Raw genomic sequence first — 26,664 nt, forward strand, 5'->3', positions numbered from 1 at the left:
TTGTCGAAAGATGGACACAGCCACACACAGAGCTCCCAAGAACCCTGAGGGAGTGCAAACTTAGGAGTAAAGGTGTGCTTCAAATCTAAGCTATCAGTGTTACAGCTTAGACACTAAAGAGGTAGCTTCCAGGACAATGACAAGCCTAGAGGTTCTTGGGCAACATCATGGCAGTCAGGACAGTCATATACCCTCTAAGAGACACACATCCCAAATAATGAAAGATGGCAGTGGTATACAGAAAAGATTATTTATAGCAGTTTCATTCTGTACATTAAGATGTAAACATCCTCTTACCCCAAACGGCTGGTGAAACAGAAACAGAAAAAAAAAAAAACAACAAAACAAGCTTTAGAAATAACTGGTGATTTTTCAAGTGTCCCTGCCGAACAAGCGGATTCAAACGCTAACCCTTGTGACTCAGCTTAGTGATGACGAGGTAGCACTTGAACCAGACTGGTAAGAGAGCTATCAAATACCCAGACATAGCCACAATTAATCAGAAAGCCTGAGCTTTGTGGTTAATTTACTATTACAATTAATATCTTCTGTTCTACCCACTAGCTCAGAAACCCTTCCTAAGCTGAACCACTATATTTACAAGGCTCAGTAAGTACAAAATTCCAAGCATGGTCCATGTGATACACTGGGGCATCTCTCAGAAGGTGCATGGCAACTCTGCAGCTTTGGTACAGCAGCAACCTAGACCAATGGAGTTTCTTGTTTTAAACACGCCGTAGGCATCATACCTCTACTCACTGCCTTCTGTCTACTTTTTTTTTCTAAGATGGAGGGGTAGTGAAGGTTCCAGGTGTGAAGATCTTCCAGTTCTGCAAATGTCCACACAATGGGTTAGGCAGACAAAGCAGTTCAGTGACCTGAGCCTCTAGACTCCTACCAAGTAACTATGGCCCTTGGAGGAATTATGTATCAAGGTCCATTGTCTTGAGGGATGAAATCTCAGAATCCTATGCATTCACTGTTTGGAATATTTCCTTTAAAGACAAAGACAAATCATTCATGATGGCTCCAAACCAGGTGACTTGTACACTTTTGCAAATCAAGCAGTGCTTCCATATTAGGAGTTCAAAATGGCTTGAATAATCTTCTAAGCGTTTAAGAGTGTTATTTCTTTTGGAAACTAGTTACCTACCCAAAGTATGAAATAACTTTCATACTTTGAGGGGAAGTCACTTTTCTGATTCTCAGCACCATACTTCTGGAATAAACAAAATGGGTTTGGGTGCAAAACAGAACTAGACAGTGCTGTGTCACCGTGAAAGTATCTTCCCTTTGCAATTTCCCCATTACCTTTGAGTATTCCACAGAGGGGCTCTCATTTTGATGCCAGGTTAACACCTGTCATTATCACAATGAATGTGCCACTCAGGTTTAGAGCCATGGTAGGATTGAGTATCTTGCAAGAGCTTAACATTTCATTTTGTGTTGGCAAAGTGATACTGATTTTCCACTTGGAGTAGGGTTCCTTTCTTTGTTAAATACTTTTAAAATGTAAAGGTTAGAAACTAAGCAAATAATAGCATACACAGTATCCAGATGGTAAGAGTTTGGGAGACCACAATAATCAAATGAATCATGTCTTTTTAGTGATTTCAAAAGGAATGACAAACATGGTCTAAAAAGAAAACACATGTGCTGTGTTGTCAGGATTTGTGACATTCTAGAGCTGTGCATCACCGCCTTCTCCCACACCAGGTGATTTCCAGGGTTAGAAGGTGGCAGAAACAAACAGGAAAGGAACCAATTTCTTGCCATTCTGGGCTTCATAAACTCGTGGTACTATAATTGTGCAAATAATCTGAAACTTAATACAGTCGTTGTTTTCCAGTTCCTGCAGCATCTTCTTAATTGGTCTACACCAATGCCTCACAAAGGCAGACTCAGGCTGTAGCATTCCTGCTTGGTCCTCAGAGCACAGTCCATGACTAAGTTTTGGTTGACTCTCTAGTGAGGATTCAATGCTGCCTGTCAGGTCCTCAGGTGATGCTCAACAGCTTCTACTGTGATGAGCCTCACATCCCACTGCAGGGTTCTTCTGGGAGTTCTCCTACCAGGTCTTGCACGCTCTCAGGCATGCCAGGCTGACTTGTAAAAACAGAACAGGAAGATGAGAAGAGAAAGAGAGCAGAGCTTCTCATGTGTGGTGACTGGTTTCTTCATCACAGTGGCAGTTAATATACGTCCTCTCCTTCTTCCCCTGAAGGCAAAGGCAATACATCCGAAGGGAGGTGTCAGACGTCATGGTCAGGGGCCTTGCCTTGGGCTTGCCTCAGCCAGATCTGCAGTGTAACAAATGCTCCCACAGTCACATGAAAGAAAAGCTGCCAGAGGTTGCGCAGATCGTAGAGATACATGTTGCACAGACAGATTAAGCCAAAAGTCAGAAATGACTTGACATTCCTCCAGCTGGTGTAGTACACAAGTAAATAACACTGTTCAACAAATAAAAATGAAAGTTGGTTAGGTTATAAGAAAAGAATGACATATGTAACAGATCAGAATACAACATGAGAAGAACACAAAAGAATGAGCTAATGTAAGCCACTGAAGATATGCAGTCATGGAATTTCCACGGCTTGAAAGGGAAAGATGTCTCCTCTGATGTCTTCCCTTTTCAGAAAAATAAACATTCTGCATCATATGTTAAAATGGAAGTATAAGCGGGTGACTCCCTAATAAGACAGACTGTAGAGATTCTCTGAGGTGACCAAGATAGATAAACTGTTGCGCTCTCAGCCTCTGGGCTCTCAGCCTGTGCCATCCCCACCTAGGAAAGCACAGAAAACCCAGCAAACGACAGAGAGAGATGCCCTTTCTCCACAACCTGAGTCTGAGGGCTAAGGAAAGCACCAAGTGTCAGGTGTGAGCAACAGTGAGGGATGGGGGTCGGGGTACAGGTAGTGGAAAGCTCCGGGAGTTGGGCCTTCTTCCTCAGCTGTGGCAGATAAAGCCGCTGCCTTCACTGAGCCTGCACTGGAGGGATGCAGTGTTGTTAGCATGCTTTCATCGTTTAACTTAAAGCACCTCCATCACAGAAAGAGAAACCATAAAGCAGAAAAGGGGACAGAGAATGACAGCGAGGGCTAGTTCTGCAAGCCAGTAAAGGAAGTATCGCCCACCAGCCCTAGTATCATCCCCCTTTTCCTTAATTTCTTCCCACAGCATGCTAAAAATATGCTTATTTTACTTGCCATACATAGCTCCTGACAGGAGAAGATTTAACTGTCATGTTCATTCATCTCCAGGGTCTAGAACAGTGCCAGGTACATACTAAAGTGCTAAACAAAATTAAGTGCCTGGGTGAACTCTTTTCTGGAATGTGTCTGAAATCTTTTTCTAGGAAGTCTGTGTGTGCTCGTGAAGTGTTTGGAAAGAAGTAGGAGTCCCCGTGAGCTTTACCAGGCTTCAGAGTAGGAGGGTGTAAGGGTGTTCTCGCCAAACATTAGTTCTTACACGAGTGAAGACTATTCCATATTTAAAACAGAAGAATGCACACCAGAGTGATGTTTTAATCTCAGCATTTGAGAGGCAGAAGCACGAGAATTTCTGTGAGTTCAAGGTTAGCATGGTATAGAAAGTTCCGGTCAAGCCAGAATTATATAGTAAGACCCTGCCTGACTTACAAAAAAAAAAAAAAAAAAAGGCTTTGCTATCTTTAGAAATGAATAAAAACATTGATTTTCACTATGGAATAAAAGTTTAAAGACAAACCTTTTCCTCTGAATAAATTTTTGATTTGGAAGAGTTCTGAAACAGCAGAACTGTACTGTCTCTATAGTGTCACTGCTATATCACCACAGACTAGTCATCATACCAGGACATGATCACAGTGAGTACTGTTAACTGATAGGCTTCAGTTTTGTCCTGTGTCCCACTAGGAACCTTTCCCCACCCAGGATTCTGTACTGCATTTAGCTGTCAAGTCTCCTCCAATCTGTAATAGCTTCTCAGTCATGATCTTGACAGGTCTGATAAATATTCATCAGTTATGCAGGAGCTATGTTCCTCAATTTGGATGTGTCCACTGTTCCAGGATTGAGTTAAGCATATGTAAGTTTGCCAAGAACAACACAGAGGTGCCAGACAGTATGTTTTATCAGTGCTGTCAACCTGGACCCCGATGGGAATGCATGTCACCCACTGATGACTCTGCCTGAATCAGCTATTATAGTCGTGTTTGCTTAACGGTGATTTAATAGTGACTTTTTAATCTCCATCATTCTTCCTACATTTATTAATTGGAATTTTACTGTAAAGAAGAGCTTTTCTTGTATTTAATTGATGATTCTCAAGTTTTTCAAAGGTAATGCAGAAAAAAGATATCTCATAATGCAGAGATGTTGACACCGCCTTGATCAAACTTATACAGCTAAAAATTTTCTCTAAACCAAAACAGTACAAAAGAAAAACCTTGAAATAATGAAACAAACAAACAAACAACAAACCAACTTTGGTAGGCAACAGTATAACTAAGTATGATAGCTGGTTTTTTCCTTTTCAGTTGATGTTTCACAGTTGAAGCAAGATGTATTACAACAGTGTCTGATGTGTTCTGGAATATACATAGAAGAAATAAACAAAAGTATTGCAGAGAAGGAAGACAGAATATCTAGGGAGATTAAGTGTCTACATCTCACTAAACACAAAATGATGACCACAGAAGACCATGACAAATATCTATAGTTGCCTACAGTAACCATTTTAAAATCCATAAGGTATTTTTAAACACTATAGATAAAACTAAAATGGAATTCTTAAAAATTGAAATAATCTGTATACAGAAAGAGAAAAAAATTAAAAAAATAAAAAAAACAAAAAATAAGCCTTAATTATATTAAATGTAACTGGCTTACATACAGCAAATAAAAGACAGAGACTGGCAAAGTGGACTAAAAAAATCAATTTTACTGTCTATCAGACAATTGCATCAAATGACAAAGGCAAATTAAAATGATGGAAAAGGGTATATACATTAATTTAAAAAAGAAGAGTACTTATAACAGAAATAAATATCAAAACATTTTAAAGCAAAGAGAATGATGATACAGGAGTCAAAATACCAAGATAACAAAGCAACCCTATATTTGTCTGAACAAAAACCACACAGCTTCAAAACATGTGAGACAAAACCAGAACTGAAATGAAACTAATTTAACTAATTTAACTAATGAGAGTAGAAATCAATAAAAATGAAAACAGAAAAACAGAAGAGGAGAAAAAAAATCTAAGAGAATGAACAGCTCGTTCAATCGGTGAAACAGAAACTGACCAGACCAGCAGTGACTCTACAAATTACCAACATCAGAAAAAAATATCATTATAAACACTGCAGATATAAAAAGAATAGTAAGAGTCTACCAACTCTACACATTAGATAAAATGGACCACTTCCACAAACTACTGTCAAACTACCCTAATTTCATCCATTTTGATAGAAAATTTGACTCATTCTGTAACTATTAGGAAAATTTTGAATTTAAGGTAGAATATAGGTAGGGTAATAAAGACAGTGTGATTGTGGTAGAAGGATAATAGAGCAAAAGAATATAATTCAGAACCCAGAAAGAGCCTCACAAAATACACCCAAATGAGTTCATATAGAAGTGCAAAAGCAATTCAGTGGAAGAAAACAGTTTCATAAAGAAATGATGCTGGAACACTTGGTCATGAATAAACAATTAAAAAAAAAAAGAAAGAAACATTTCAACTTGAGTCTCATATCACATATAAAATGTCACAACGAAAAAATCCTGAACTTACATATAAATCATAAAGTTATAAAACTTAGGAAACAAAACAAAACAGAAATCTTTAGGACCTGTTTAGCCATCTCTCTGGTCCTGAAGCTGGCTTCATAACTATCTTCATCCATATGTGTAGAGATTAAGGAAGTGTTATAAAATGTTAGCATGAGTCATAAAAGAAAAAAATGATCAAATTAACATTTAAAAACATATTCTGCTAAAAGAACCTAGGAGGATAAAAAGACAAACTTTACCATAAAAGGATATTATGAGATAACACATGTGACAAGGGTGACTATCTGGAACATACTAAATTAAGAAAAAATAAAAAACAAAACTCTTGGGCTGGAGAGATGTCTCAGAGGTTAAGAGCACTGCCTGCTCTTCCAGAGTTTCTGAGTTCAATTCCCAGCAACCACATGGTGGCTCACAACCACCTGTAATGAGATCTGGTGCCCTCTTCTGGCATGCAGGTTGTACATGCAGACAGAACATTGTATATATGAGAAATAAATAATATTTTTAAACTCTTAAGAAAGAACCAAAAAAGTAAAAAAAAAAAAAAATCATCCAATCAGAAAAAAGACAAGAGATATGAACAGATAAGAGTTATATTTCACTTAAGAGGATACACAGATGAGAAATAAGCACATAAAGCAATGGAAAAACATCAATAACCATTAAGAAATTCCAAAGTAAAAACCACGATAAAATACTACTATAACTAATAATGGCTAAAATAAAACAAAGTGACAACTCTAGATGCTAGTGAAGCTACAGAGGAAGGGTGAGCATAAGCAGCACTCTGGAAAAGAGCTAAGCATCAAGTTTCCACATGACCCAATAATTGTAATTTTGGTTTGTATCACAAATTAGAAAAGACATAGTCACACAAAGCATGTACATGAGCCAGGCATGGTGATCCATACCTGTAACCCTAGCATGATGCTAAGAAAGGAGAATAGGAGTTTGAACTCAGCTTGGGCTATACAGTGAAGTCCTGTCTCAAAAAAACATCGTCTATGTAACAACTTTCATGAATCTTCAGAGAATTATGCTGAGTAAGAAAAGGCAATCATATAAGGTTAAGGTTTAACTGAATATTTGTGTCCTTCCCTTCCCAAATATGTACAGTGAAGACTAACCCCCAGCATGGGGTATTAGCAAGCAGGCCTTTGGGAAGTTGTTAGGTCCAGATGGGATATAGCTCCTATAATGGAGCAACTTTCTCTGCTGTGTGAAGACCCAGCCAGCAGGCAGCCTTCTCCAGGCCAGGAAGAAGTGTGTCTATCAACATGTCTTGGCCTTGGACGTCCTAGCTCCTGGGACTGCAGGAAAGAAACAGTTATTGTTTAAGCTTCCTCCTGGTAGCTATCAGTTCGGGAGAACTGCCCGAACTGACTTCTAGTGTAGTTCCATCTGCGTAATACAAAAAGCAACAGGGGGAGCCCTTTTGGTGACAGGAATATTCTCTATCTTGATTGCATTAAATACCAACCTACTGCTTGTGGTGCTGTGTTATGGTTTTCAGGATGGGACCCCAGGGAAAGCCAGGTAAACAGAAGGTACAGGACTTCTCCTATTATTCCACATGAGGCTACAGCTATCATAAAAGGCTTTAGCAAGGAAGACAAATGAACACGTTTATATATGCTTTATTTATTAGTGTGTGTGTGTGTGTGTGTGTGTGTGTGTGTGTGTGTGTACAAGATCTGTGAGTAGAGATGGGTTCACGTGTGTCATGCATGGCATGTGTGTGACCGTCAGAGTACAACTTTGGAGTCAATTCTCTTCCGCTTTCAGGTGGATTTGAGGCACTGACTCAGGTCACCAGGGTTGCCTGCTAAGCCATCTCACCACCCCCATTTTTTTCACTATTTACTTATTCTTTGTGTATAAATGTTTGTGTGTATGAGTGTGAACACCCACGTGTGGCGGTCAGGAGCTGGCACTCTTCTTCTAACTTGTTTCTCTTTACATTTTTTATTTCTGCAGTTTCTGTTTAAATTTTGATTATTGTGTCAGTGTGGGTCCCACAACAGACACATTCCATAGATGTGGGCATCAGAGGACAAATCTGTGGAATTGATTCTCTCCTACTTTTACACGGAATCTGGGGTTAGCCTCGGGTTTTCAGTGTTGCATAGCAAGCACTTTGACCTGTTTAGCCTTCTCTCTGGCTCCTAAGGCTAACTTCATAAACATCTCAATGCATGTTCACCTAGAGAGATCTTAGTAACAGGTGATTCTGGGTAGACAAGTCTTTTAATCTTTCTGTAAGTTTAGCAGTTTTGAAAGGAAAACACTTAAGTTTAGAAATGAAAGTCTCTAATGTCTCCACTCACCCCTGCTCTATTTGAAAAACTCAGACTCAAGAACAGTCACTATCCTCCTGGACTCAAGAGATCTGACCTAACTCATTTAAACATATCCTGACAACTGGAAACACAACAATAAAAATAGTAAAATATAACTGCAAAAAAAAAAAAAAAAATAGTCGCCACTCTGCTCAGCATTTCTGGAAAGCAGGAAGCTTAATGACCATCTATGTGAAGAAAACTGGTTTGCTTCTCATTTTTAACTTTTAAAAACTTTATTATTTTAAAAAACTTGTAAATAAAATATGTATCACACACCAATATTATCCAGACTCAAAGTCTATCATCTCAAAGAACTTCTATACAGTTAGAATAACCATTGTGAAGCTATAGAGCTTCAAACTGGATTTTACACTCTTCTTTCTTAACGAAAGAATGTATTTGCTTCTCTCAAGTGATACCTGAGTGACAGCACTCCACCATTAAGCAACTCTTCAACTGCTGTAGGCTGCCTAGGTGATTTAAGAGGTGTGCCTGGCAACAACACTGTTGTGGAGTAACACACATTAAGGTCTGCATCACTAACTAGCTCAAAGAATGGTCTAGATCTCAGAGAACAGCATGGTGCTGATAAAAGATTACTACAGGGCTTTCTGTGATGATTTAATGGTACAACGGATATGTATAGGGCTTAGTGAAACACAAGGAGTCAAGAACTCTGCCACTATGATTAGGCACCAAACTACCTTTGTAAAGCAAAGCAACCAAAGCTTTGCCTTTAAAGGAGCTACCATTCATGAAATTATAAAAACCAATACCTCACATTAGAATCATGAGATAGCAGTTATAAAATTATACCTTTATAAAATCATAAAAGTTGTACAAATTAGGATTAGCGACTTGGTTAGGCACAGAGGTAGCATGATATAAAGGAATGAACCTGGGCTCTAATTCTAAGCTTTAATCTTGGCTCCTCCTGTTTCCTGGTTATGCCGACAGCACTGGGAGTGCTTCTGTTCTCATTCTCTCTCTCTGTCTCTCTGTCTCTCTCTCTGTCTCTCTCTCTTTTAACAAATGAGACAACAACTATGTATGATGGGGGCATAGGACTAAAGTGGGAAACCCACAAAAGAACACTAAGCAAACTTAAGCACCATGAGCCACTAACAAATACATGGCTTCAAATGTGTATGAAATGTCATTTGTCCTAATGAAACCTGTCAAGTTGAGTAAGACTTGTAAAGATAACATTAAGAAAATTTACAGATTTTAAAAAGTGAAGCCACTAGAAGTCAAAGTTGTAATATGTGTTTCTGTAAAGCTCAAATAGTCATCAAAGTATTTCCCCAAGAGTTCTACAGAATTTTGGGCAGTCTTAAGTACATACAGGCTTTACATCTTCCTTCCTTTTCTTTTTTCCTGTATAAGCCAAAGGAAGATGCCACTTATAAAAGTTATGTCAAGGGGCCCTGATTGCTCATTATGCTCTAACAAAATGATTCCTGAGTTTGGATCACTGCCATGATCATTCCTCCCATCCCTCCTATGACCAGTCTCCCTGCCAGCTGGGTGTAGACCCTGCCCCTCCCTCCAGTCTCCCACACACTCTAAGTACTGGTTGGTCTTCGTTCTCGGTGGCAATATTTCACTACCTTGCTGTCATTGCCACAGTTTAGGCTAGAATCTTCTCCTGACTGGTTTCCTAACTGCCAGTCTCTCTACTCTTACAATGGGTCCTATCCACCGCTACTAAAAATTAATCTCTACTTAAAAATCCTAAAACGTTATCTTGCTGTGTTACTCTGTATCCAAGGCTTTCTCCAGAGCACCAATCCCTCTGGCTCTCATTAGAAGATCTAGAATCAGCCTTTCTGCCACAGGCACATGACAAGGCACCCCTGATATCCCATTACAGAGAAAGGCCTAAGAGTAATTCCACTGGGAACTTCTGTCCACAACTTGTTTGAAGTGTAGGTTACAAAGATACCAGAGGCTCAAATTAAAAGAGAGGCAAGTAACTCAGATACCATTTATATGTATTTTAAATACATGGGCAATTATAAGACTCGACACCTGAAAAACAGAAATAGGGAAGTGTCTGATACAAACTGGAGGAAACCTACCTGGTAAAGGCAGGCTGCCGTTCCAAGGAAAAATGCAATGACGTAGTTAAGATCCTCACCATCGCTCTGTAAAAACAAATAAACATTACCTTTTTGGTGGCAGCACCTATTTAAAAGAAAGAAAAATCTGCTCTAGGATAAGATATGACAATGTTTATGCACACTCAAAAATTTTACAGTGTTGTACAAAAAAATTATGTGTCTTAAGCTAGAAATATAAAATGTATAGTAAGACAGGAAGAGAAGGGTATGCTGCAGATATGATTCAGCAGTTGAAAGCACTGACTGCTTTTCCAAAGGACAGGGTTCAATTATTAGCACCCATATGATGACTCGGAACTGCCTGTGACTCCAGTTCCAAGGGATCCAATGCCTCCTGACCTTCATGTACATCAGGTACACAAGTGGTACAAAGACATATATGTAGACAAAAGACCCACACACGTAAAATAAATTTAAATTTAAAAGGCAGAGGAATGAGAAATTGAAGAAAACAGCAAGCATTCTCCTGCTCGTGAGGGTCACCACTTAAATACAAACTGACAAACTTTACTACCCAGAAGTACATACATGAATTGCCCAAAAAATAACTTGACATGATAAATGCAACTGTGACGACTGAAAAGCTAGTGTCCACTAGAGTGTGCTAAATCCCAAAGAGAAAGATCAGGACTGGTTATAACGTCCTAGAAAACGTGCTATAAAACAGGGAGGAAGAACAACCAGAGCCTGTGTGGAACAGACAACCACTCGTGCTGTCCTTCGGTTCCTGCAAAGTATCAACATTCAACTTCCTTCACTGAATATATGAACACAACATACAGCCCAGGCAGGAGGAGTAAGTGGTTTTCTTCTAGGGAAAGACATAATACTAGGCCCCATTTCTTATTTTGGAAAAACGAATTTTCTTTTTCCTACAGGGTCTCATTACATAGTCCAGGCTGGCCTCAAATGCTCAATCCCCCTTGATTCATCTTCTTAAATGCTGGGATTACAAGACTGTGCCATCAAACCCATGGGGGTGGATGGATCACTATGTAATAGAAATTTGAGCAAATTGTTTTAGAGCAATTGATTGGGTACAAAAACAGTCCACAAGGCAGTGGCTTATCCTAGTGAGATCTTGAAACCATTAATCTTCGTAGGATTTTCAGTCCAGTTCTGCCCCAGAGGCAGGAAGAGCTAACATGAAACCTTTCCACTTTTGTAATTCAAAGACTTTAAATATGCTCTGCTTGCTTTTTAGAACTTTTTCCTGATTATAAAAGTTTATGTTTAAGCCGGGTAGTGGTGGCACACACCTTTAATCCCAGCACTTGAGAGGCAGAGGCAGGCCTGTGTTTGAGGCCAGCCTGGTCTACAGAGTGAGTTCCAGGACAGCCAGGGCTACACAGAGATACCCTGTCTCAAAAAAAAAAAAAAGTTTCTATTCCTATAGAAAATTGGGGGAGGGGGGCACAGATTATACAGAGAAACCTACATTGTTTGTAATCTTACATAAAGGAAAAACTATTGTCAACCTGTTCACATGTTTCTGTTTTTCACTCTTTTCCTCTCCCCACCCCCCATCCCCAAAGAAACAGAACCGCACTTTTACATGCTGCTCTTTGGGGCAGCTCAGTGGTGCTGGATAGTCCTTGGGCTTGTGGAGTCTAAGCCTCCATCCCGTGCACTGGGAAGATGAAGCCCAATGCAACCTGCCTCAGGTCACTGAGCTAGTTACTGGCAAAGAGATCACAGGTCTCTTGACTTTCAGGGCAGCATTTCTACGCTGTCATGGGATTCATTTTCTAACACTCCATATGAAAATTACTTCTGGTTTGGCATCAGTCTAATTATCATTGTTTCAAAAGTGATCTTTAGAAGAACTCCGCACTGTACACAATGTGATAAAAGCATATGCATTTCTGTAATGTCAACTCACAACAACCTATTAACATCTCTAAACTCTGAGCAAAGGTTGGAAGCAAGTGCAAATAATCTAATTTACACATTACTGTGAACACGAAATCGAATTTACCAGCTTAAAATATATACACTCACACAACAAAGAAAAACTTTGGTGCCACACATTTTAATAAATCCCTCTCACTGTAAGAAGTTGTTACTAATCTACAATAAGCAAATTTATGCCAAGCCTTATTTTTTCACTTTCTACACTTTATGAACACACACAGGCAGGCACACACACATGCCACAGCAAAGGGAGGTCAGAGAAAAACTTGTCAGAGCCAGCTCTCTTCCTCCGCCCCGGGGATCCAGGACTCAAACTCAGCAGTTAGACATGGCATCAAGAGCTTTCAGCAGCAGAGCCATCTCACCGATGTACTTATCCAGAAGCTGTTAGCAATGACAGTGCGTGGGAATGCTTATTCATCTGAGTCTTCAGATTCAAACATGCCACAAGCACAAAGCATACGAGAAGATAAAAGCTGCAACCATTTTTAGTATTCAGAGTATTTATAAATCAAGATTATAAAACTTTAAGTCAGTACCTATAGACTATTCACAATCAGAAGATATACAACATATTATTTGCTAGATTTAAAATTATTATAATTTCCAAATAAATTCGAGAAGATAAATAAATACGAGAAGATAAAAGCTGCAACCATTTTTAGTATTCAGAGTATTTATAAATCAAGATTATAAAACTTTAAGTCAGTACCTATAGACTATTCACAATCAGAAGATATACAACATATTATTTGCTAGATTTAAAATTATTATAATTTCCAAATAAATTCTTTACTTATTTTTCCTTCTTTTTTAACAATGGGGTCTAACTACATAGTCCTGGCTAGTCTGGAACTCACTATGTAGATCAGGCTTGCCTGGAACTCACAGAGATCCTAAAGGCATGTGCCCACACCCAGCAAATAAATCCTTTACTAGCAAATCAAGTTTTATAGAAAAAGAGACTGTTGATTCTGGAGCTGCCTTTTTCCTCTTTCAGCAGCAAGATCTGAATAACTCCACTTAGATTAATTCTTAGTATTTGTACAAAATTCTACAGAGAAGACAGCTTCATATGATCTACTTAACTTGTAATTTAAAGAGATTATTCCTAACACAAAATGCACTGAGAAACCAGAGAGGAGACTAGGACCAAGTCTAATGGCTTTAATGAAGAAAAAAAAATGACTTTTCATCCCATATAAGCTGTGATCAATAATATGTCTGAGGGAAAGAAACAGTGACCAACATTAGGTCATTGTCCCACAAAAGACTTCTATATCTGAGTTTTTGGTACTTGAAAATCTACCCATTAAATTAGATTAACAAAAGATTTTTTTTTCTTTCTTTTTCTTCTGTTTACCTTAGAGTAACTGTTTCCATTGCTAAGAATTTAACCCAGCATTCTTTTACTGCTAGGCAAGTGCTCTCTCACTCAGTTATACTCCTAGTCCAACACTTGTTCTGATGAGCAATTTTTACATGGTTCAAAGTAAAAACAATCTATGAAAGATGCACTTTTCACTACTGCCACTCCATTCCCTATCTTCCAGTTCCAACCATGTTTATTCCTTTCCTATCCTTCCAGAGCTTATTTATGCAAAGTAAGACATGCTATTATTCAACTCTTGGGGTGTGTTGGGGCGGGAGGAGAATCAGATAAGTTATCCAGGGCTAGTGGGCACAAGGTCAATAGATCTAGCCTGTATTTCACTGGTATTCTCAAAATGGCCATTGCTCAAAATTTATATATGGAGCAGAAGACATAGGTCAGATTCCTGAATCACACTCCATCCTAACTGGGGCACTAGTGTCCTCACATGGCCTATGCAGAGCAGAAGGTTCAGGCCCCCACCAGGTGGAGGAAGCCTAATCCATGCTTCTAAGAGCAGGCTGGGTTAACAAGTTGAACTTTTAACTGGTGCCAAATAGAGCTGCACTTCACTGAAGAACATCAAAACATCAAAGCTCAAGGTAAGAACATGCCTCCCTTTCCAGTTTTCCTTGGACTTATCATCAAAGAGAAAGTCTTTGTTTTACTCTTGGCTTTTAAAATACACATTTTTTTTTTTTTTTTTTGGTGTGTGTTTATGTTTTTGGAGACATGGTCTCACTATGTCACCCTGACTGGCCTGGAACTCAAGAGAAATCCACCTGCTTCTGCCTCTGCCTCCCAAGTGTTATATTAAAGGAGTGGGCCACAGGCCCAACGAAAATAGATTGAATTTTTTAGATTAGCCTTAGACACACAGAAAATAGAGCAGAGTCTTTCTATATGCCCCTAACCCCCCACTAAGAGTCTAGTAATGACTGGAATTGGTGTAATACACTGAGCTCAAATGCTGGGAGGTAGTGACACATTATTATTGACTAAATCCCACTCTTCCTGTTGCAGACTTTGTGGTTTGGACAAATGCACTAAGGACCTGCCATTAGAGTCACAAAGCACCATTTCACAGCTCTGAGATTCTCAGGATGTTCACACTCTTTCCTCTTTCCCATCCTAGCAACTACAGAACTTACGCCTATAAGCCTACCTCTTGCAGAAAGTGTCCAGTATATAGTTTTTCATGCTGCCTGCTCTCACCAAGCAATATTCACTTAAGAGGTCTCCATGTCTTTTTGTGACCAATAGCCATTTCTTCTATTACACAATGGTAGTCTACTGTATGGATTACTACCACTTAGCACTCATCTTTCATACTTCCTTGAAATTCTGATTATGTTGACATAAACCATTCAAGTGTTGAAAGTGCTCTACTTACTTGGTGCAACCCCTAAGAGTACTATTGCTAGATGATAAAAGTAAAGCTATGTTTAGCTCTGTGAGAAGCAGCTCAATTGTTTCCACAGTGGCATAACATTTTGCACTCCCATTTAGCAGCAAATAGTTCTCTTGTTCTATGTCCTCATCAGCATGAGAATTGTCAGCTGGTGCAGTTGGAGGCATGTTTTAACAGGTGTTTAGTGGCATCATCTTTTAAATTTGCAGTTCCTAATGACATACGATGTCCAGCATCTTTTCACATGCCTGTCTGTCATCTCCAGGACCTTCTGTGGTGAGGTTTTCTTCTGATCTTTTTATCACTACTAATAGGTTGATCTGCATTCTTAGTTTTGAGTTTTAGGAGTTCTTTGTGTATTTTAGAATCACCCTCTCCCTTCCTTAAAGATGTCTTTCTATTTATGATTGAGTGCACATATAATATGAGTGTGCAGGTGCACTTGGAAGCCAAAAGAATGTGTCAGATCACCTGGAGCTGAAGTTACAGACAGTTGTGAGCCACCGAAGATGAGTGCTGGGAACTGAACTTTGGTCCTCCAGAGGAACAGTAGTCATAAGCTCTTAACCAATGAGCCATCTCTCCAGCTCTATAGAGTCAGGGTCCTTTATCAAATGGGTTTCCAAGTATTTTTTCCCAGCCTGTGGCTTTTTTCATTCTCTTCAGTGTTTTTTCAAAGAACAGACTTTGTTAGATTTAGTGATGTTTAACAGCGTATTTCTTACACAACACTTATGGTGCTATATCTAAAAACTCATTTCTAGACCCTAGTGTCATACAGTTTTCTCTTATGCTACTTTTTTTTAATTTATAAACTTTAAGCTTTGTTATTCACATTTGGGTCGATGGCCCATTCTGAATTCCTGTTTATTCAATTTATAATATCTATAAATTCATTCTTAGCATGCAGTTTTCCAGTTTTTCCAGCACCATGTTCGAGCGCCATGTTAAAATGACTGTCCATTCTCCATTGAGTTACTTTTGCTCTTTTGTCAAAGATCACAGTGACCTACTGTTTATTCTTTTGCCACTATCACACTGTCTTAATTACTGTAGCTTTACAGTAAGCCTTAAATCTGGACAATGTTAGCCCCTACTTTTGTTCTTCATCAGTACTGTGTGGACCATCTGGGTATGAAATAGTAATAAGTAATCTCTCCTGGAGTACATGTTTCTGTTTTCTTTGAAGACTCAGTTGAGTCATGTGATGTTTTGTTAGAAGCTGTCTTGTGAGAAGGCACATGAAGATTTGCTGCAAGCTGTCTTGTTCAAGGGATGTGACTTTGACCAGCTGAAAATATCCATGAGTGGACCATGGACAGTGAGAGAATGCTCACTTTGCAGGGAGAGAAGCTCTAGAGAAGTCTCCAGGCAATCCACCGGAGTCTTGCAGCTTTCACTGACTCCGTCCGATTCAGTGGAGTCTGTTTCTGCTGAACTGTACTGATTTGTGTTGCTGTTTGGTGTTGACATTTGGACTGCTGGTATCCGGACAACAAAGAGTGGACTCACCCCAAGGAACTACTTCTGAAAAGGTCTACAACCCCCTTTTCCTAATAACTTTTTCTTCCCTAGTTCTGGTCAGTAGGTGGAAAGAAGGTAGAAGTGTTTAAGAACCCTAAATAAGAACCCTAACTAAAGCAGGTTTGTTGAAAAAATCTAAGCCTACACTGTCTTTCACACAGGGCTCCTAAAACCCTTGTAAATAAAGGTGATAGAAAAATCTCTTGTTCCTATTAGTCTTTATGAATAAAGCTGCTATGAACATGATTGAGCAAATGTTCTTGTTGTGTACTTGAGCATATTTTGGATATATGTCTAGGAGTGGTATAGCTGGATCTTGAGGAAGCACTATTCCTAATTGTCTGAGAGAGTGCCAGATTGATTTCCAGAGTGGTTGTACAAGTTTACATTCCCACCAGCAATGAAGGAGGGTTCCCCTTTCTCCACAACCTCTCCAGCACATGTTGTTACTTGAGTTTTTGATCTTAGCCATTCTGATGGGTGTAAGGTGAAATCTCGGGTCATTTTGATTTGCATTTCCCTGATGACTAAGGATGTTGAAATTTCTTTAAATGTTTCTCTGCCATTTGATATTCCTCTATTGAGAATTCTCTGTTTAGCTCTGTACCCTATTTTGTAATTGGATTCTTGATTTGTTGCCATTTAACTTCTTGAGTTCTTTATATATTCTGGATATTAGCACTCTGTCAGATATAGGGTTGGTGAAGATCCTTTCCCAGTCTGCACAGAACCCCTAAGACTTAGGAAATTAGTTTCCTGAGTTATTGAAGGATTTGACCCAGAATTCCCATATCGCTTAGAATTTCCTGTGTAAGGAGGACAGCTTTTGTTCTGAAACAACTTCTGATAGACTCCTAGATCAGTGCTGGGTACCAGAAAACCTCCATGGTTAGATGCATCCCAATCTTCCAGGAGGAGCAAGGAGATAAGCTAATAACCAATCATACCTTCCCCTAATCTCTTCCCCCAAATCTAATACATAGACTATAAAGAACGTCTAGTTTGGTGAACATCTCAACATGTGAGGACGGTGAGAAACCTAGCTCCACTGGGACAGAAACTCATATCCAGAGCCTTCCCAACCTCTCCCTATATATACCTCTTCATTCATCCATAACCTTTGAAATATCCTTTATAATTAACAACCAAATGCATTTCTGAGTGCAGAAACTATTCCAACAAATGACTGCACCAAAAGAGGGGGCGTTGAGACCTATGACGTATAGCCAGCTGGTGGTCATTAGTACAATCTGTCCGTAGGACTGGCATCTGAAGTGTTGGACTGTGAGACTGAGCCCTTAACATGTGAGGGCTGTCTAACTGGCACCTAGCTGCACTGGAGAATTATGAAAGACTGCCCCCTACTCATGCAGTGGTAGAAGTAAAATTTTGAATTTTGTTAGTGAGAATATAGAATAAAGGCTTTTTTGTTTTATTCTATATACTAGATCTTTGGTTTTTCCATATAAACTTTTCAATCACTTTATTGAACCTACAAAATAACTTGCTTGGATTTTGACTGGGATTGTGTGCAATCTACACATCAGAAGAGGAAGAACCGACAGTTTAACAATATTGATTTTTCCTCTCAAAATGTGCAATTTCTTTCCATTTGTTTAATCTTTGCTTGCTTTGGTCAGAGTTTATAATCTACTTTACATGGGTCCTGTACATGTTTTAGATTTACTTATAAGTACCTCTTTTTTTAGAACTTTCAAAATTCAATTGTTACTGGAATTTAAGAAAATTTTATGCAGTTCAATTTCTTGTTATATAAATATAATCTTTTAATATTTCAGAACCTTTATGCTATGCCTTCGGAGTCATTTTTTTCCATCTGCAAAGTTATTTCATATATATATATATATATTTTTTCCTTTTCTTATTGCATTAGCTAGGATTTCTAGTACAATGTTAAATAGGAGAAGGAGGTGGAGGTATCCTTACCCTGTTTCTGTCTTAGGGAAGAAGTATCTAGTTTGTCATTAAAGATATTAGTTGCTTGGGACTTGGGATGGATTTTCCTTATTAAGGTGAGGAAACTTTCTTCTACTGGTTTGCTGCAAGTTGTTTTGTTTTGTTTTTTCAATATCGTGGATAAAGTTTTTTTTAATTTTTGTTAAATTCCTTTCTGCATCTACTGATTATTTTCTCTCCTTTAAACGATGAAGTGATAATAATAATTGATTTCAAATATTAAATCAGCATTGCACACCTGGAATAAATCCTACTTGGTTATTGTATAATTATTTTTATTCTTTACTAGATTTAATTTATTAATGTATTGCTAAAGATCTTTGTGTCTGCATCCAAAAGAGATAAATGGTGTGTAAAGTTGCCTTTTAAAAATATAAAGCTGAGAAATCTTGCAACAAGGAGTCAATTACATCTAAGTAGCAAATAGTTTGATCTAATTGTTCTTCTGAAACCCAAAACTCTATCACCTCCGTCAGACAACTGGATTACTGATTAGACAGAAAACACAGAACAATTGACAATGAAAAGAAGTGTAAATTAGTTGCAGCATTACAAAAGCACAAAATGCTGTAGCATACAAAGAATCCCTTCAGTTTTTCAGTTATGAACCAAAAGAGGAGGAAGAGAAGAACAGCCCCAGAAGAGAAAGGACAAGTTAACTGAGTGCATGAAGGAGATAGAAGTTACTTTAAGAGGCTGTGGCAGAGCCTCTTGCCTGCACTTATAACTGTGCTCTGAGCCCAGATTCCACAGCTTCCTTACATCAGCAGTCAGGATGTACACAAGGCTTTACGACAGTAAAGCTTGCTCACCTAGAGCTACTCTACTCTAGGAAGCTAACTCTTTATACACTTACCCACTGTTTTTTTTTTCTTCTATTACATCAATAAAAATGTTTTAAAGACTGATTTATTTATTAGCTTTTTCACTCACCAGCTTCCAAACTGCCCATTTCTTCTTATTGGCAGCTTGTTCCGTTCTCTAGCTGGCTGAGAACTGAACTTCTGCTGGAACAAATTCAAGCTAGCAGGGGGATGGGACAGGAAGGCAGAGGGATAACAGCCAGCATCCTATGCCTCAAAGGGGCAGGAGCTTTACCTGTGAGGAACTGCTTAGAAGAGAATAGTGAAGGGGAACCCCATGCATCCCTTTTAAGAATCGTGGTGCCAGGACCCATGATGTCATCTGCTTTCTGTTGGTTTTAGGTGGTTGAACTAGAGGATATGTAGAATGGTACCATGAACCTAGCATGGTGAACAGGTTTTTATAACATAGTATCTTGAACTTAATGTTGGAAAGACAGAGAGACATAAACATACACAATGCAGATCTGATTTATAATGTGATAGTGTCAAAAATTCTTGGGAAAAGTGAATGGAAACAAAGGAAAGGACAACTGTGCAATTTCAAATATGCTGGGCTTTCAAGAAAGGAGATTTAAATAAAAAAAATAGGAAGAGAAAAGGTTAGATAGTCTGGTAGCTAAAAGCTCCAGAAGAAACTCCCCTGAAAAATGAATTATCTGAGGAAATCAGTGACCTTCCCCCTAACTAGGTAGCCCGGGTTTTAAAAGGCCACTGATCAAAAGGAAAAGCAGCAGAGCTTACTAAGGAACGCACAGAAGTAGTGTCCACCCAGACTATCTTCCTGCTCCCACCATTCTCTGCCCTCTTGCTCCTTCTAAGACCAGCTCACCCTCTCTCCTTACCTCTCCTGAATCACAGAACCTCTCTTCTTCTGGCTGAATAATTTAATTATTATTACTCCTACACACCTTTGTCTATCAAATTCAACTTTAAGCTGTACAAATTCAGGGTCCATGATACATAGCTTGATGTTCTCACAGTGCCTGTCAACAATGCCTCCAAAAGAGTGGGTGATAAAGGATTTTTGTTTTTCGACAGGGTCTCATTACATAACTTGAGGTGTCCTGGAACTCACTATATGGTTTCAAATCTGTAACCCTCCTGCTTCAGCTTCTCAAGGGCCAAGATTACAGGCATGCCTACCAGGCATGGCTCTGAAATTGTGCTTTTAAAGGAAAGTAGAAAAGGGCAGGTATAAGAACACACAGTTTGAACTTGCATTGTAAATTATACTACAGCCTAATCCAATCCAAAGCAATTATGTAACAAGTAGAATAAAGAGACACAGTCACCTGAAACTGCAAAAAAAGCACAGTACCTGCAAGAGGCTTTCTATGGCATGAAAGCCTCGAATTAAATTCAGAGCTCCACATAAAAGACTAAGGATAAACGCCACAATCCCTGACAGAGTCGCTGGTTCCAGTCGCTGATGGGCTGGAAAGAAAAAGAAAGGGTCAGAAATGAATACCAGTGTCTCTTGTTAGTTGAGTGTATGTAGAAGAAATTTACTGCTCAACTTAGAAGAGTCACATGTAAATAGCTTTAAACAAGGTGTCTTAATAATTAAACATCCTACCCTCACCCCAAGCAGGGCTCTCTGTGTAGGAACTGTTTAGGAACTCACTCTGTAGATTTGGCTGGCCTCAACTTAGATATCTACCTGCCTCTGGCTTCACGTGTTGGGATTAAAGGTGTGTCCCACCATACCAAGTTTAAATATTTTTCTAAAATGCAAAATATTTGGCAACATAAAAAGTCCCATTCTAAAGTCAGATGGAATCAACATTGCTTTTCTACACTTTAATAGAAACCTCTAACTTCTATTTGAGGTTAAGAGGTGCTAGGAAGTACTCATATCTGTCCGTAAATCACTGAGGGGGAAAACACTGTTAAAATATGTGTAAAATATATTGCAATTTGGTACAAGTATATGCAAAGGATGACTTTGCTTGGAGAATAAATGCAAAGCTCCTATGTTTTCTACAAATGTTTGGAAACCATTTTTAAGCATAACCATAGCTTGCTTTTAGGCAAAGCCCACTTACTTGGGACTAAAGGCCATAATCACTACTGGCTATATGTAAAAGCCCATATTTAATCAGCAACCCAAGCTCTTCAATAAAATGAAGTCTTACAGCTGTGAAGACTGGTCCCTTGGTCTCTTAAAGAAAAATTAAAACAAAACCAAAAACACACCAGCTGATATGTGACCATTTCATCTTTACAAAAGCATTCCCTTAATTTTCAGGCTTCAACAGAGTAAAATATTCTGTTATACAATCACTTCCCTTCATGATCATTTTATAGTTATTAGGATTTACAATTATGCCTAAATGAAAATACAAACTAAACACATAATCAGTAGACTTCAAAAGGGATACTGGCAAAGAGAGGACAACAGAACCACATTTTTATTACTTTATTTAAACCACTGAAGTGTAAAAGCCCAACAATGAAGTTAATGAGGCAGAATGTTAATAAAGGAAAAGCTCAGATCTTTGCAAATTATATTCAACCATCACAGCAGAAAAGATTCCCCAAAGAGTTAATAAAAACCCCCTAAACCCACATCTCATGAAGCACTCTTCAGGTTCAGCAGAAACTCTAATCTAGAATAACATTTCATAATTTCTTCTATGCCCATGTCTGGTCTTTCAATAAATTCCCTTCAACTCTACTATGAAAATAGAAAGCCAAATGTTGCTGTATAGTACTGACACCATGGTCTTTCATCATTGAAAAAAAGTCACAATTAGTCATCTCTCTGTCCTTGGTACACCCTCTCTCAGTAAAAGAGGAAACTGGCCTTTCATAAAAAGCAAATGGGCTTTAGGAATAAAACCAAATGACAACTGAATAATTGTCAAATCACACACACACACAAAAATCCAAACAGTGAAAATTCCAGCTTTCCATGGTCAAGTAAGGTATGTTCAAAGGAAAGATGCTACCATTTTCATGTGTTAATGAAAATGTATTTAAGAAGTGAACAAGCTGAGCTGGGCACAGTGCCTATAACCCCAGCCCTCGGGAGGAAGAGGCAGGCAGATCTCTGTGAGTTCAAGGCTAGCCTGAAGTAGAAATTTCTGGTTTCTTTGAAGACTGAATTTTGTCATGTGATGTTTTGCCCAGGCTGGCTTGTGGGAGACTATGTAAAGTTTTGCTGTGACCCCTCACCTGCAAGTGGCCAAGTCTGGCCAGCTGAGAACATCTATGGGTGGACTTTGAGGAGAGGACATATATAGAGACCCAGGCACAAGAGACATCGCTTTTTGGATCTACATTGCTGCACTGATCTTTGTGCTTCCACACTTAGCTTTGTAGAGAGAAACATTCCAGAGAGCTTGTCCAGGCAATCCAAATGAGTCATTCAGCTTATGCTGCTTCATGTTGGCCTTTGGGCTGGACTGCTAGTATCCTGATGACTGAATCTGGTAATCCCCTATTGACCCATTGACCCTGATTAGCAGGACTACAGCCCTTTTCCCTAATAATTTCCTACCTAAGGTTTCAGGGTTTGGAAGGGAGGTAATGATGCTTAAGAACCCTAAGTAAAGTAGATTTGGTGAAAAATATAAGCCGGCACCATCTTGGTCTACAAAGCAAGTCCAGGACAGCCAGGGCTACACAGAGAAACTCTATCTTGAAAAACAAAAAAGAAAGAAGGAAAAAAGAAAAAGAAATGAAAAATCAATATAAATTATTAAGTTTTGAACACTTGCCTTAGAACATGTGTTTTATAATAATAGTATACCATTTATGAATTTATAATTTTAAAATGACCTAAGCTATGTTTAAAGAGAAGAAGCAAGTGCTAAGCCTCCTTTAATGATTTCCCTACTTCACCTCTCACCCCTTTTCTGGGACCTGTGGCTTCTTCTCTAATAAGAGATATCAAGCAAACTTCATTCTGCAAACTCAAGAGGTTGGCACCACAGAACAGCACTTTTCCAGTTTGATAAACAAACACAATATTTAATGACATGGTAACGTGTGCTTTCTGTTACGTCAGTGAAACACATTCTCGATATGCTGTAGTCCAAACAGAGCTTGTAGCACGCTTCAGTTTAGCACCATGCCAGGCGCTGGTAGGCATCAAGTATACCTGAAGCCATAGCAAATGCAGGGCTATGCGGGAATAACATGGGCTTCGGTTTGTTCTCTGAAGCCAGGAAGCAGCACCTGAACAGGTTTTTTATTTTGCTACTGTCAGAGAAAGACAGATGTGGGAGAGTAAGATGTGTAGACAGCCAAAGATACCTAGCAGGGAGGGGAAGGGAAGCTTCCAGAAGGAATATGTGGCTCACAGTACATACAGATGGGCCAGGACATATCTGGACAGAAAAATTAAAACACTATCCAATCTATTGTCCAAGAGATATCTGTTGACACTATAAAGCAGTTTCAGGAGGGAAAGTGAAGGCAAAAATCAGGCTGCAAGAAGTGAAGTAACTGTGATGTCGAAGCAAAAGCATGGGTGTGTGTTTGTAAAGTAGATAAATGGAGGAGTAACACAAAACAAGATGGAGAAGGTCATGCCCCTCCCACAATGTACAGGGAAAAAAAAGACTTGAACATAAGTGTAGTGAGATGGTTCAGGGAGGATGAAACAGAAAAGGGAAAGGAAAACCAGAACAGCTATCATTTGTCTGCAAAGATGGTAGAATAACCATAGCACCTCTGTCCCATGTCAGACAGGGTACACAGGTATGGTCACTGAGGAAGGCCTACACATGGAGGAACAGGCTATTAAGATAAGGACTTTGCAGGCCATCTCTCTTTAAGCGAACATAACTTACTCCCTAAAGTACAACATATGACACTAACTGTGTGACACACCTTCCCAATCAGAATCACAGTCTTTTTCTTCCTTTCCTCCCCTGCCATATGACCTAAGCTGACCTCAAACTTATGATCCCCTGACTCAGACTCCTAATTGCTAGCATTATAGGCATTTGCTATCTACAATTCCTGGTCGGCCTTGTAATTGTTTTTTATTAGATTCTTTTTTTTTTTAAATATAAATAGAACATTTTTTTTAAATCAAAAGCAATACTAAGTAGATAGGGTAAGAAATTAAAAAATAAAAACACAAGTTTTCCCCTAGCCCTATTTATCCAAGGGCTAATGGATTCCTAGAGAAACCACGGTCACAGTCAATAGAGGCTCTGTCAACAGAGGCTCCATCAACAGCATCTCTGGTCTGGACTCCTGTTTGGTCTTTGGCCACCTCACCTCTTTGGTGGACCACAAACAAAACGCCAGTCGACATTGATTGGCTGTTCCATTAAATCTTGACCAGTGAGTCCCTTGGCAGCCTGAGCCTCTTTGTATGTTTCATACTCAACTAGCGTGTACCGCTGCTTCAAGTATCCCAAATTAAGGTGGATATTTTTTATTTCCCAATTTCAGCGAATCTGTCACGGATCTTCTTCAGTACCTTCTTCATGGACTCCAGTGACAAAGAGAATCCAACCTTCAACAATGCGTTGTGGTCCAGGTTTATTGCCATCCTACTCCACACTGTCATAATCCTCCATATCCTTGCTTGGGATCCCTCTTTAGAGCCAAAGCTGAGGCCCTTTCATTTCTTCACTTTTTCTTTTAGTTTGTGGATGCTTTTTGTCCCTATCCTCATTCATGGCGAAATCCTCATCCCCAGCCTCGTGAATATTCAGCACATCCGCCATCTTGCTTCTCTTGGAGCTCTCATTGGTTAGATTATATTCTTATTCTCATCTTGAGAGTGCTTACTGTTTTTATAAAATGCCTCCATAATATTTAGCATAATAATTCAGAGAAAAGGCTTGGCCAAAAAAGAGTAATATTTTCTGGCAACTGGTAAATTGTCTACAAAATTTATGAAACAGAAATGTCAGAAACTGAGGGAATTTTATGTCTTTCTAAAAGGAAAAAGTAGAAGCAGAATATAAAATTTAAAAGACCAGAAATAGGAAATAATGGGAAGGGTATGGAGTAGTGGTCTACTGTTAGCATAAAGACCCTTTAGCTGCCTCTCTCCCAGAAAGTAGGCCAGGCCCCATGAAGCTCTTCATCTAGGACAGACAGCTGACAAGAAAGCAAGCTATGCTGTAGCCTTGCAGTCCTTTCCTTCCAGTTGTGAGGTAAGAACACTTGTCACTTAGTCCAGGCCAGCTAGATCATGTGGTATGAAGCTTACCTACTCTCCTGAAAGCCTCTAGGAGTCAGGAAACTTCTCAAGAGCAGAAGACTATTTCTCACTGGAGGACCCTGTCATCTTACACAATCTCTCCTAAGGAAATTCCTCTCGGAATTTAAAGGGACGTCAATGTCTCTTCTCTTGCTCTACCTCCCCATCCTCCCTCCCCCTTTAAGGACCCATTATGCTGTCTATGGCCCTGATGATATATTTTCCCTAATTACTATCCTACTTCAAGGCTGTGTCATAGCTCCCATGATTGTGAGGTTCTCCTAGTAAAGCTCATTCTTAAGTGTTATATTGTGTCAGCTCCTTTCTAAGTTATAACAATTACTTGTAGGAATTTTAAATCGTATAAATACTTCAAAAACTATCAGTTTCTTAAAGACTTAAGCATGCAACTAATCCTCTGATCCAGAAATGCTGCTTCTGACATTTACTCAAGGAAAACAGAAACATGTCAACAGCAAAAATCTAACTTTATTTTCAGAAACCAAGGTAATTTCTATCAGCAAGAGAATAAATAACCTGTAGTAGAGTCACAAAAAGTACTCACACATGGCATTACATTAAGAAGCTGTATACAAGAACCATCGAACATACTCTTATTGAATAATATTCTAAAATGAATAAGATTAGTTTAAAATTAAAAACAGTAACCACAGTGGTTATCTGGGAGGAGGTGAAGATTGACTGGAAAAAGGCACAGAGGAAATATCTGGGGAAGATGGAAATGCTCCCTATTAAATGATAATGTATTATCATGTCTTTTTTTTTCCCTGTATTCCTGAAGGTCTGACATTCTGAGACTTTGCTCTCTCAATTTCAGCTAAATCCCAAGTTGACAAATAAGTTAGTCTACTGAACCCTTTCTCGTGCCAACAACCAATCCTGATATTCACACTCCACTATCTCCTCTATTTGGCCATCATACTCAGGGTCACCTCGAGTTGGCACAGCCTAAGCCTCACAGCCCACATTATTCAAATCAGCCACACCCATATTATTGAAATTAGGCACTCCAACCAGCCTTACCTAAACCTTCTCTTGAAAACCACGTTTCCTGCTCACATTTACCCTTTCCCTTCCCTAGAGATGACAGCATTTTTCAGTGTCTTTTCAATGACAGCCATCTCATGATCTGCAGACCACACCATACTTGAGTAAGAAT

The 26,664-nt window shown here is 39.0% G+C and overlaps 1 protein-coding gene and 1 pseudogene across 3 annotated transcripts in view; both read right to left on the reverse strand.

Moving 5' to 3' along the window:
- Positions 1–236: 236 nt before the first annotated feature.
- Positions 237–26,664, reverse strand: part of Sec22a (SEC22 homolog A, vesicle trafficking protein) — a 60,018-nt gene continuing 33,590 nt past the window's right edge. For all 3 annotated transcript variants that reach the window (XM_021634648.2, XM_021634649.2, XM_060370316.1), the window contains exons 5-7: positions 20,631–20,746; positions 10,207–10,272; positions 237–2,453 (exon numbers count right to left, since the gene is read on the reverse strand). In XM_021634648.2, coding sequence (XP_021490323.2) covers positions 2,253–2,453; positions 10,207–10,272; positions 20,631–20,746 — 383 coding nt within the window. In that variant the 3' untranslated portion in view covers positions 237–2,252. The remainder of the gene's footprint in view (positions 2,454–10,206; positions 10,273–20,630; positions 20,747–26,664) is intronic.
- Positions 22,987–25,257, reverse strand: LOC132648542 (RNA-binding protein 8A-like; annotated as a pseudogene).

Source organism: Meriones unguiculatus, chromosome 17 (genome assembly GCF_030254825.1).
Source record: "Meriones unguiculatus strain TT.TT164.6M chromosome 17, Bangor_MerUng_6.1, whole genome shotgun sequence".
In the NCBI taxonomy this organism is placed as follows: domain Eukaryota; kingdom Metazoa; phylum Chordata; class Mammalia; order Rodentia; family Muridae; genus Meriones; species Meriones unguiculatus.